The sequence below is a fragment of the Chiloscyllium punctatum genome, chromosome 2 (assembly GCF_047496795.1).
Source record: "Chiloscyllium punctatum isolate Juve2018m chromosome 2, sChiPun1.3, whole genome shotgun sequence".
NCBI lineage: Eukaryota > Metazoa > Chordata > Chondrichthyes > Orectolobiformes > Hemiscylliidae > Chiloscyllium > Chiloscyllium punctatum.
In genome coordinates, this window is record NC_092740.1 from 130,764,479 (window position 1) to 130,776,636 (window position 12,158).

At 41.3% G+C, this 12,158-nt stretch overlaps 1 protein-coding gene across 7 annotated transcripts in view; it reads right to left on the reverse strand.

The window, feature by feature from the left end:
- LOC140489493 (MOB kinase activator 3B) overlaps positions 1-12,158 on the reverse strand; it is a 168,165-nt gene that overhangs the window by 23,797 nt on the left and 132,210 nt on the right. For all 7 annotated transcript variants that reach the window (XM_072589016.1, XM_072589018.1, XM_072589017.1 and 4 more), the window contains one exon: positions 6,907-7,109. In XM_072589016.1, the coding sequence (XP_072445117.1) occupies positions 6,907-7,109 (203 nt within the window). The remainder of the gene's footprint in view (positions 1-6,906; positions 7,110-12,158) is intronic.

Consider the following 12,158-nt stretch of genomic DNA (forward strand, 5'->3'; position numbering starts at 1 on the left):
GAGTTGAATTGAATTGAATTTATTGTCACATATACCGACGCACAGCGAAAAGCTTAGTCTTGCGAGTAATGGGCATCCAGTGTTCCCTACTCCTACCAGCTTTGCCCTTCACTCCAACAGGAACATACTGTCTCTGAACTCCAGTTATCTCACTTTTGAAAGCATCCCACTTGCCAATCATCTTTTTATCTGCTAACTGCCTACACGAACAATTTTTGACATTTGATCCCAGCAAATAATACCATCAAAATTGGCCTTACTCCAATTTAGAACTTTAAGCAAATTCTCAAAGGGGAGTGTGCGTGGGCTCAGGTTATTGTACAAATTGGTACCAACAACAAAGGTAGAAAAAAGGATGAGGCCAGCAGACTGAATATAGGGAGTTTGGCAGGAAGTTAGAAAGCAGAACCTCAGAGTAGTAATCACTGGATTACTCCCAGTGCCATGTGCTATTGTGAATAGGAATAGGACGATAGGATAGATAAGTTCATGGTCAACTGTCAGCCCCCAGGATGTTGATCTAGGGAATTCAATGATGGTAATATTGGAAAACGCAATGCTGATGGTGATTAGAATCTGTATTAACCATAATAATTAGAAGTTATGCTTTATGTAGCAGGGTAAGAGTTGATCTCACAGGAGAATAGGTTTTTCAAAGCAATTTTATGAGATGTTTAATCTTTTAATAATAAAACATAAATTCTATTCCTGTGATTCTCTACAAGTGAATTCTTATTCAAAGGTAAAGAGAGGTGTCAAGTTAAATGGAGATTAATCCAACCAAACTATTCAGAAATTGAAATTACAGTTATAATATATACTGAAACAGTTCAACCTGAATCCTACTAATGAGCTCTTATTTGCCATACAATAGCAGAACTGGGCAGCACGGTGGCTCAGTGGTTAGCACTGCTACTTCACAGCACCAGAGTCGCAGGTTCGATTCCAGCCTTGGGTGACTGCCTGTGTGGAGTTTGCATATTCTCCCTGTGTCTGCGTGGGTTTCCTCTGGGTACTCCACAGTCCAAAGATGTGCAGGTCAGGTGAATTGGCCATGTTAAATTGTCCCATAGTGTTAGGTGCATTAGTCAGAGGGAAAAGGGTCTGGCTGGGTTACTCTTCAGAGGGTCGGTGTGGACTTGTTGGGCCGAAGGGCCTGTTTCCACACTGTAGGGAATCTAATCTAATCTAAAAACTGGCCAAGGTAGTAAAGCAGACGAGAATAATATAATAAGGGAACAATATCTTTATGGTTTAACCTCAATCAGAGTTTCATTACAAGAGAGGGTCAGCACTGAGAGGGTGCTGCACTACTGGAGGGTCAGCACTGAGAGGGTGCTGCACTACTGGAGGGTCAGCACTGAGAGGGTGCTGCACTACTGGAGGGTCAGCACTGAGAGAGTGCTGCACTGTCAGAGAGTCAGTACATACTTCTCAACAGGCAAAATATCAAGGGGGACTGATTGAAACAAACTATGACAGAAAATCTGGCAGAGTCATGCAAGAGTCTGAGGAAGGCTTTCTTGATGTCAGGGCTAGCTTGTTAAATTTGTCAATGAAGCTCTGGATGTTGTGAGGTGCTTCTTGATTGGCAACGGTAAGTTGCCTATTGTTGCTGGTTAATGACCTTATAAACTGCAAATCTTGCCTCATTAGTATGTAGTTTTCTATTCTACCACCCACTGCAAGCAAACTACACACTAACAATTCTGGACATGGAAGTCAGAGTGGGTATCTGGTAACTCTACTTGTTTGATTCTAAGGATTTCCATGTTGGACACAGGGACCAACAACTTAAGGCCCACTCCATGGGCACTGACCAAATGAACCTCATGTCCAGACATTTGCGTCTGACAACTGCCAGCCTCTACAGGCCCTGATGGCACACCTCTTATCCATACAAAAGGAGCTTCTTTATCGCTGCACTTCAGGATGTATTAGCAACTATTATTGCAATGCTGCTGCAAGGACACTTTGCAGTCAGGGACCCGCACGCAGCATGTGGACTGTTTCCAGCTCCATTTCAGGACTCTTTGTTTGCTCTCTGAACATTAATTCAAATTGAGCCCACCCATTCCTAATGTTCATAACCTTCTCGCCCTGCTTTGTCTGTCCTTGCCCATTTGTACTTTATTCCTCAGTCAGAGATACCAAGCTCACTGTACCACTATATTTCCATGCCATTTAGCACAAGATACACAATAACCACCACCCCTTGACATTCAACGGTATTACCTTCACTGAATCCCACACTAGGAGAAAGTGAGGACTGCAGATGCTGGAGATCAGAGTTGAGTGTGTGATGTTGGAAAAGCACAGCAGGTCAGGCAGCATCCGAGGAGCAGCTGAATCAATGTTTTGGGCATAAGCTCTTCATCAAGAATTAATCCCCCTCTGTTAACATCCTTGGGGTTACCATTGACCAGAGACTCAACTGGATTCATCACATAAGCACAGTGGCCATAAGAGCAGGTCAGAGACTAGGGATACTGCAGCAAGTAACTCACCTCCTGACACCCCAAAGTCCAGCCACCATCTACAAGGCACAAGTCAGGAGCGTAATGAAATACTTTCCACTTGCCCGGATGAGCAACACTCCAACAACACTCAAGAAGCTTGAGTGTTGTTGGAGTGTTGCTCATCCGTGGGCGGCACGGTGGCACAGTGGTTGTGGGCGGCACGGTGGCACAGTGGTTAGCACTGCTGCATCACAGCACCAGAGACCCGGGTTCAATTCCCGCCTCAGGCAACTGACTGTGTGGAGTTTGCACGTTCTCCCTGTGTCTGTGTGGGTTTCCTCCGGGTGCTCCGGTTTCCTCCCACAGTCCAAAGATGTGCAGGCCAGGTGAATTGGCCATGCTAAATTGCCCATAGTGTTAGGTAAGGGGTAAATGTAGATGTAGGGGTATGGGTGGGTTACGCTTCGGCGGGGCGGTGTGGACTTTTTGGGCCGAAGGGCCTGTTTCCACACTGTAAGTAATCTAATCTAATCTAATCTAAAAAAAGCTTGAAACCATCCAGGACAAAGCAATCCGCTTGAATAACATCACATCTACAAACATTCAATCCCTCCATCACCGGCTCTCAGTAACAGCAGTGTGCACTATCTACAAGATGCACTGCAGAAATTCACCAAATTCCTTGGACAGCACCTTCCAAACCCACAACCACTTCCATCTAGAAGTACAAGGGCAGCAAGTATTTGGGAACTCCACCACCTGTAAGTTTCCCTCCAAGCCACTCACCACCCTGACTTCGAAATATACCGCTGTTCCTTCACAGTCACTGGGACAAAATTCTAGAATTCCCTCCCTACCCTAATTGTGGATCAGCCTATAGTAAGTGGACTGCAGTGATTCAAAAAGACAGCTCACTACCACCTTCTCAAGGGCAAATATGGAAGGGCTATCAATGCTGGCCAGCCAGCGACATCCAAGTCTCATAAATAAATAATGAATTAAAAAAATCACAAAGTTAGGAAGCTTGTCATGGTTGTCAGTGGTCCTCAATCAAATCAAGGGAGACAAGTCTTCAGTCAAGGATCCTGGTGCACTAAGTTAAAGGCAGCCTCCGATACCATTCCAGAGGCTTGGACACGGTCAGGTAATTGCTCAGGTCTTTCAGGGTCAAGTCTTCTCCTTGTAAGGGATGAAGAGCCAAATACTGAACAGCCCACTAGCTATCTTGACTCTTCCTGCCCTATTGCGGGGTGTATTCTTCTAGGAGAGGGAAGGGGACGCAGGTATTAAAAGAGATCAAAGTGAATGGCACAGTTGTTATTGTTAGTGTAGAGATAAAGATGGGGAGGTGCCCCAAGTGAGTGATTGGATGGAAAACAGGCTATGTAGTGTTGGTAGTGTGAGAGTTGGAGAGAGTAAGAGCAACTGAGGGAAGGTATTGCATACAACCGTGAGAGTGATAGAGCATGAGCTTTGGTGGGAGGTGAGTACAGTAGAGATAAAGCAACTGTGAGGTAACACAATAAAGATGGTGCCACGTACACTGGTGGAGTCAAGCATTCCTACACCACTGTTCATTCCTCCAGATAGCTGACAGCACACTGATATGGGTGGCTCTAGATCCCAGTTCACAAAATAGAGTACCAATTTCCTCTTGTCTGCAAAGTCTAGAGCAAATATCAGGAGCCGTCCAGGGCAGCTCCAAAATAAGTGCTTGTCTGGGTGTGCGATAGCAACTTAAAGATGGTGTCAGCACCAGGGGCGCCAGTCCTTTCGAGAATATCCTGGCAGTGGCAGGATAGGGTGAGTGGTGGAATGGTACCAGAATTGTCCGTAGGTAGTTAGTGAGGTGAGTATCGTAAGACATGGCAAGAAAACTTGCTAGGCCTCATGGACAGAAACCCTCTGGGAATCTTGACAAGATTGACATTTAGCCAAAGAAAACCAGTCAGCCCTACATTAGACATTAAAACAAGGCCAAGACATAGAGACAAAATTTGGAAACTTCAGCATGATATATACACTATCTTTGTCCATCAAATCAGCTCCTTCAACACTTAATCCAGTAGCCAAATGAGAAGGGAATCAATAATTTGAAAGATGTACCACGTAGACTCTATAATGAAGAAACGATTGTGATGTACTCATGCAAACTACCTAGACTATACACATGATATCAGAGCAATTCAGTATCATATGCTTCTTGTTTGCTTTACTTGGGTGTTTCTCTGACTTGCATTGATTAACTTACTTGAGAAAACAATCACTTACATTCAGCAAATATCTACTGATGGACAGGACTGAATCATGGGTGAATTTGACAGAAATTGGCTGAAATCAGAGTGCAATCACCTGTCTTAAATCACCCAATTTCACTTTGTTAAATAAATCATAGCATCCAAATGCTGTCATGTTTCTTTTCAGAAACCCAGAGACCTTGCGTTTCATTTTGCATTTTGTTTAAACTTTTAAATGTTGTTGCATTGCTCCTTAAGTTTAACATTGTTGGGTCCAGTTATACTGTATATTTATAAAAATAGACTGCACAGTGCAGGGGGTGAGGAGGGCAAGTTTGGGACCACAATCACATTTAGAAAGTAACACTAACACATGAAGTTCAGATGTTATTATACATTAAGAATATTTAGCTCTGATGCAAATCTCCAGTTTTATTGCTTATCAGCCAGGAGCACAAACAGTTACTCACATTCTATAGATATTGAATTGTTAGTTTTTGCATTTCTGTTGCAAGAAATTGACAAGTAGAGGCCTGTCATTTCCCCAGGATTGAATACAGAATCCCAGGTTCTTCCTGTGTCTTTGGCTAACTCACTTTCAAAAAACAGCTAAGGTTAGACTGCAAATCAGTTTTGGTCTCCGTGAATTGTGGTACAGGCTTTGGGGGCTAAATGGCTTCCTTCTGGTCCAATGAAATAAAGCAACGAGAATAAGGAGTAACTACTTTTAATTTAGAACATTATTGATTTTAGGGAATAGATGGAACACCCAATCATTTAATATTAACATTTCCAGCAAACATCTGTGGCTCAGGCCCTTCATTCTTTCAAACATTCTTAATATATCAATTTTAAACCAGATTAAACAACTCAATGTCCTTCAAAATAGCTCGAGGCAAATGGATCCTGATCATGTCAAGAAGAGATGAGGTAAATAAAAGGTTTGCTGTAAGAGCTGAGTTTAAGGTAGATCTTAAAAGAAGAAAGGGAGGGCAGAAATACAGACTGATCTGGAGAGCCTTGGAATTGTTTAGTTTGGAGATGATAGTGGACAAAGGGTTCAACAGCAGATATTAGAAGTATTGCAATGTTGTGGGGATGAAAAAAGGCAAACTTAGATGGAATGAATAGGAGGCTGGAAGGTCAGTTCAGGGTGAGCAGAATAAGAAGGATCTTAGTTGTTGAATGCAAGCCAAGGAAATAAATGAAACTGACACTGAAGGTGCTGAGTTTTGAGTGAATAAAATTAGTTTAATCTTCCTAGTTGAGAAGTGATGGTTCATCCAGAACTGGATGTCAGAAAACAACTTTTTTTGGTGTGTGAAGCAAAAGGTGGGCATTCAGTACATTAACTACATTATGGAAAGTATGAGGCTTTTTCCCAGGGTAGAGGGGTACTAGGGGACACAGGTTCAAGGTGCAGGGTGGGAGAAGTTTAAAAGAGATGTGCAAGGCAGGTCTTTCACACAAAGGGTGGTGAGTGCCTGGAGCACGCTGCCAGAGGAGAAGCAGACTGACGGAAGCAGATGTAATAGCAGCATTCAAAAAGCACCTGGATGAATACATGACTAGGAAGGCAGTGAGGGATATGGATCCTCTAAGTGAAGACAGTTTTAGAATGGAAAGGCAAAATGTGTTGGCGCAGTATTGGAGAGCCTAAGAGCCTGCTCCTGAGCTGTATGGTTCTTTGTACATCACATTCACCAATATCTTGCAATGCTAAATGTAATGATTTGATTACATCAAAAGTGGCACTTACCTATTGTTAAATAAGACCAAAAATTCTTGAAACAAAGGAAGGATAGAATTGAAAAGAGGTAGGCGAAAGTGAAAACGTATACAGATCACATCTTGAGAATATTCCAAAATGCTTGAGTTCACTTAGTTATCCCAATCAGTTTCCATGCAGTAAAATCTGGCCATTTAATTTACATTTCTATCAGTTAAAAATTGTACTCGTGGAACGTTTTCATTTTTGAATACATCCATGTTTAAGCTAGCAAGGTGAACGTTTTTGTATGTTCTTCTCAACCCTTCCATTGGGATGTTACAGCTGTTTTGAAGGATGGTATCTCGATCAGAGGCGGCTTAATGGTGGTAAACACAAGCAACCTGATCTACATAAGTTATTTTTACCTTCTTTAGATATGAATTAATGTTTAATAAACTAATAATGGATCATGCAAAAGATGCTTGAGAGCAGTACATACCAAAGGTTCTAATTCCTTGCGGTCTACAAGGTTAAATTCTGTTACAAAGTAATAAAAGTGCTTATAGCACGTATTAACATGTGCCTCTGCTCCCATGGTGCCAAGCCGATCGAAGTGATGAATGTAAACATGGACGAAGACTCGAAAGAGTCGACACAGAATCTTCTTGCAGATCTGAAGGAAGTTCTTGGGAAAGGGGATTCCTGTGGAAAAAGAATGAAAGGAAAAAGAAACAAATGTACAATGAAACATTTGACCTGTTGGGAGATCGTTCACTCTAAATACAATGTGTGTATGTAATACTGAATACACTCTAAACTCTTCAGTTTACATCCACAGTTAGTTTCTGAGAAGAGGCCACAAATGCATGTGAATGAAGTGAGGGGCACTCCTGTTCCCCCTGGCTCAGGAGGAAACCGATTATTTTTTCTGTTCCTGACCCCCTGATTCTGATAGTTTTGATTTGCTGGGGAAGCCATCAATGCTCCTTGCTGGGCAATTTAGGAAAATTCACTGATTTTCTCACTTGTCTGCAAAATGCAAACCTTGTACATCTTTCTGCTTCAGCTAAATAATTTACAGAGAAGTTCACTTTAAACTCAAAATGTGTAGCACAGGGAGAACGAAAATGCAAAACATTTTACAAAAGTAATTAGTCAACTGATTTTTGAATGAGAACAAGCAAATAGTTTCTTCTCAAGAGAACGGTATAAATGTTAAAGACAACTTTAATCCTTAAAGGGCAACATTGGTCATATAACAGGGTCTCTATAAAAAGATGACCAATGTCACAATAGTTTGATCAAACACACACAATTCTGAAAAAGTTCCCATTGTCCAATGAAAACTGTACTGTGATGGAAGCAGCTGCAAAAGGTACAAGAGTGCTGTGATCTCAATCACTAAGACAAAACACAATCCCTTATATATTTCCACAAAGAGACTGCTCTCCTAGAAGGTTGAACCAACCGGAACCTCTCCAAAGAACTCAACAATGTGAGTCAAGCTCTTAGAATTGCAAAACTCTGATGCACAATTCAATGATAATCCTCGAAGGGTGTGGGGTGCAGCAGTATTACTGAATTATCCATCATCAGTTGGTAAATAATGAAGGAAACAAGAGACCGAGCATGAACCTTTCAGCAACCTAAAGGAAAAAAAAAATCAATATTTGTAAATTACCATTTATTGTGATCTCTTGGGATAAACTGCAGGGAGTAACAGACTGTCACCAATCGCATGCAGTGTTCTTTCATGGGATTCTGATCACAGTGTAGTTCTCAGCAACCTGTCAGGCCACAGAAACAATTATGCTTCACTGACAAACTCATTTGCCTAATTTAAGGTTTGTTGCATGACCGCTTGATGACCCTAGCTGCAAGCACTGTTTCACTTTGTTAATGGCAATTGGTGTCATATTTAGGGTCATCGTGTCTTTGTCAGCATTGAGGACATTAATTAAATCCATTATGAACAATGGGCATACTTTTTATTTAGAGTTAATAGATGTGCCTTATTCAACAAATGTATATACTAGTTATTATTTTCTAAGTAATCAATGTTGGATTGACATTTTTAAAAAACTGGGCTTTTCAATAATGATTGGTATCAAGTGACTTGGTTTTGGCCCTACCCTTTGCAACTGGATCCTCAATTTTCTGACCCACAGACTGCAATCAGGATAGGTAACTGCACCTCCTCCATAATAACATTCAACACTGGAACTCCCTAAAGATGTGTCCTCAGCCCCCTGCTGTACACCCACAACTGAGTTGCCAAATCCCAAATGAACACCATCTACAAGTTTGCTGATGATACCACTGGAGTAGAATGAATATCTAACAATGATGAGTCAAAATATAGAAGGGCGATAGCAGGCTTAGTGATGTGGTGTAATGACAACAACCTCTCTCTCAATGTTGGTAAAACTAAAGAACTGATCATTGACTTCAGAAAGAAAGGAGGAGAACACTCCCCCATCTACATCAACAGAGCATAGATTGAGAGGGTGGAGAGCGTCAAGTTCCTTGGAGTGATGATAACCGGCAACCTGTCCTGGATTTCCCATGTGGACACGATGGTCAAGAAGGCACAATAATGCCTCTTCTTCCTCAGGCGGCTCAGGAAATGTGGCCTGTCCATAAGGACCCTCACCGACTTCTATAGATGTACCACTGAGAGCATACTGTCTGGGTGCACTACCGCCAGGTACGGCAACAGCTCTGTCCAGGACCATAATAAACTGCAGAAGGTGGTGTGCACAGCCCAGACCATCACAGAAGTCAATTTTCCATCCATGGATTCCATTTACACAGCTCACTGCCATGGGAAGTCTGCCAACATCAACAAAGACCCATCGCACCCTGGTAATAATGGCCTACGATCTCATCCATTAGGCAGTACATACCAGAAGCTTGAACGCATGCATTAGCAGCTTCAGGAACAGTTTCTTCCCGGCCATTATTAGACTGATGAGTGGACTCTATAGCCTCAAATAATGCTGACCTGGCTAACACTGATCTCACCTCGTGCACACTCTGTGCATGTAACCTGTGTGCCTCTGTCTAACTCTTTTTTATCTATACATTCTTGCTTACTATGATCTGCCTGTACCGCTAATAAACAAAGCTTTTCACTGTACTTCATTACACGTGACAATAAATCAATCAATCAATTATTCAGATGCCCATCATTTAGAAAGACTAAGTCCATTCAACATCCAACATTTTTGCCACTAAAACAAAATCCTACACTTAATAAAATGTTCCACAAAAGCACGTGGAGTTAAAAAGGTTGACAAAGAATTAATTTACAAGTGAGAATCTCTGGCAGAGTTCTGACAGTGACTGTTCAGGCATTTTTGTTGTCCATTTCCTACACATCTGCTCTCCCTCCCTCCCAGGACCATGATATTGTTCCTCTTGTCTTCATTTCTGAGCACATCAGTCTGTGCAATCAATGGATGATCCTCTGTCATTTCCACCACCACCAAAAACATATTTACGTTCCCTTACAGCATTCCAAAAGAAATATTCCTTCTCTGACATGCTGATTGACTGTTCAATCACTACCATAAGACGATAAGATATGACAGCAGAAATAGGCTATTTGGCCCATTGAGTCTGCCCCATCATTCAATCATGGCTGATACAATTCTCAACACCATTCTCCTGCATTCTCTCCGTAACCTTTGATCCCCTTACTAATCAAGAACCTATCCATCTCTATATTAAATACACTCAATGCCTTGGCTTCCACAGCCTTCTAAAGCAAAGAGTTCCACAGATTCACCATCCTCTGGCTGAAGAAATTCCTCCTCATCTCAGTTCTAAAGGGTCATTCCTTTACTTTGAGGTTATGCCTTCTCTGGTTCTGGTCTCTCCTACTTGTGGAAACATCTTCTCCACATCCACTCTATCTAGGCCTCTCAATATTTTGTAAGTTTCAATTAGATCCCTCTTCATCCTTCAAAATTCCTAGTACAGACCCAGAGTCCTCAAGTGCTCCTCGTTGACAAGCACTTAACTCCTGGGATAATTCTTGTGAATATCCTTCAAACCTCTTCCAAGGCCAACTTATACTTCCTTACATACAGGACTCAAAACTGCTCACAATATTCCAAATGTGATCTGCCAAGACTCTTATACAATCCCATTCTTGTATTCTAGCCCTCTCAAAACATTACCTTCCTAGTCAGTTCAGGAGATGCATCAGGTCCACTTTTTACCTCCTCCCTTCCCACCATCTAGGCTCCCCAACATTCCTCACAGGTGGAACAGCAATGTTTTTGTACTTCTTTCAATTTATTACACTCTGTTCATTGCTCACAAAGCAGGATCCTGTCACTGGAGAGGTCAAACAAGTCCACAAGCATGACCCTGAGCTTCAATCACTTGTTGCTTGAATTCTCAATTAATTCTCCCTGAATTTCAGTTGCAGTCTGGATCATAGGCCCACTGGAGTCATTGAGACAAATCTGACTTTAAAGGGTTCATGACACAAAAACCAAAGGATGGCAATAAGCTTTGTCAACCCTAACAATAGAGAATAAGATGGCTGTTTTAGGCATAAAAACATTTATGCAATTGGAAGACTTGACCAAAGTGAATATTTTTAAACAAATAACAGGCCATAGTTAAGCATGTAGAACTGAAATATACATTATAAAGCATTGGAAGCCTAGGTCACTGAAGGTGCTGGCTGAGCAACCAGGCCTCACCTCAGAATCAGAAAGGGTAAAGGATTTGGAACCTGAAACGGACTAAATTTCTGTTGTGTTATGTCTCATGGTGAATATGTCAGTATACCATGTTCATGGTATCTACACCTTATTAAAGCATATGATCTAAAGGTATAACGGTCTCAAATGCCAGCTTACCCTTGATTATTTAAGGCACAACATGCAACTGAAAATATGTTTTTCTGGTGTAACCTATTAGCTGACTCAGACTCAGTAAGCTCAGGTACTTAGAAATGTCTGAGAAACGTAATGTTTATATATAATAGCTAGTTGTAATATACAAATGTTGGATTCTTTAATACTATGTTATGAGGCTTAACATAAACATTGTCGTATTAAAATACTGCTGAATTTTATCTTTTATCTAGTCCTACTAGATGGATTCAAAAACTCTCCTCCAAACAGCCTCAAAGAGAGGAACAAAGGCTTTTAAAAGGCAGAGGTGTAGTCTTCATTACTGATAACTATGAATTAGTTCAGAAAACTCTAAACTTGAATAAATTTGGACATCATACAACTCCCACCAGACCCAGTTCTGAAGAAGGATCACTGGACCAGAAACATTACCTCTGCTTTGGCACTATAGATGCTGTCAGACCTGCTGAGTTTTTCCAGAAATTTCAGCTTTTGATTCTGATTTCCAGCATCTTCAGTTTTCTTTGCTTTTTAAAAAAAAATTGCCAAGAGTTTACTTAAATATGCTCAGCCTAGAAAAAACGCTTTGATTTCCGAAAGTATTTCCAATGTGTCTGTAAGCGTGAAGAAGAGTATATGGAATGTTTCCTCACAGCCTTTTAAAAATTGCCCGTTTACTTAAAATGGCCAACAAAATCTTGAATTCTTCTAACACAAGGCCAGCTAATAATAAAGGCCCATGATATTCCTCAAAAACTGCTCGCACACAGTTGTACCGGCTATGAATAGACAAAAATTGCAATCCTCATTGCCTATCAGCTGAACAAATTTGGATATAATAACTCCCACCACAAGAGCCAGATATGAAAGAGATAGA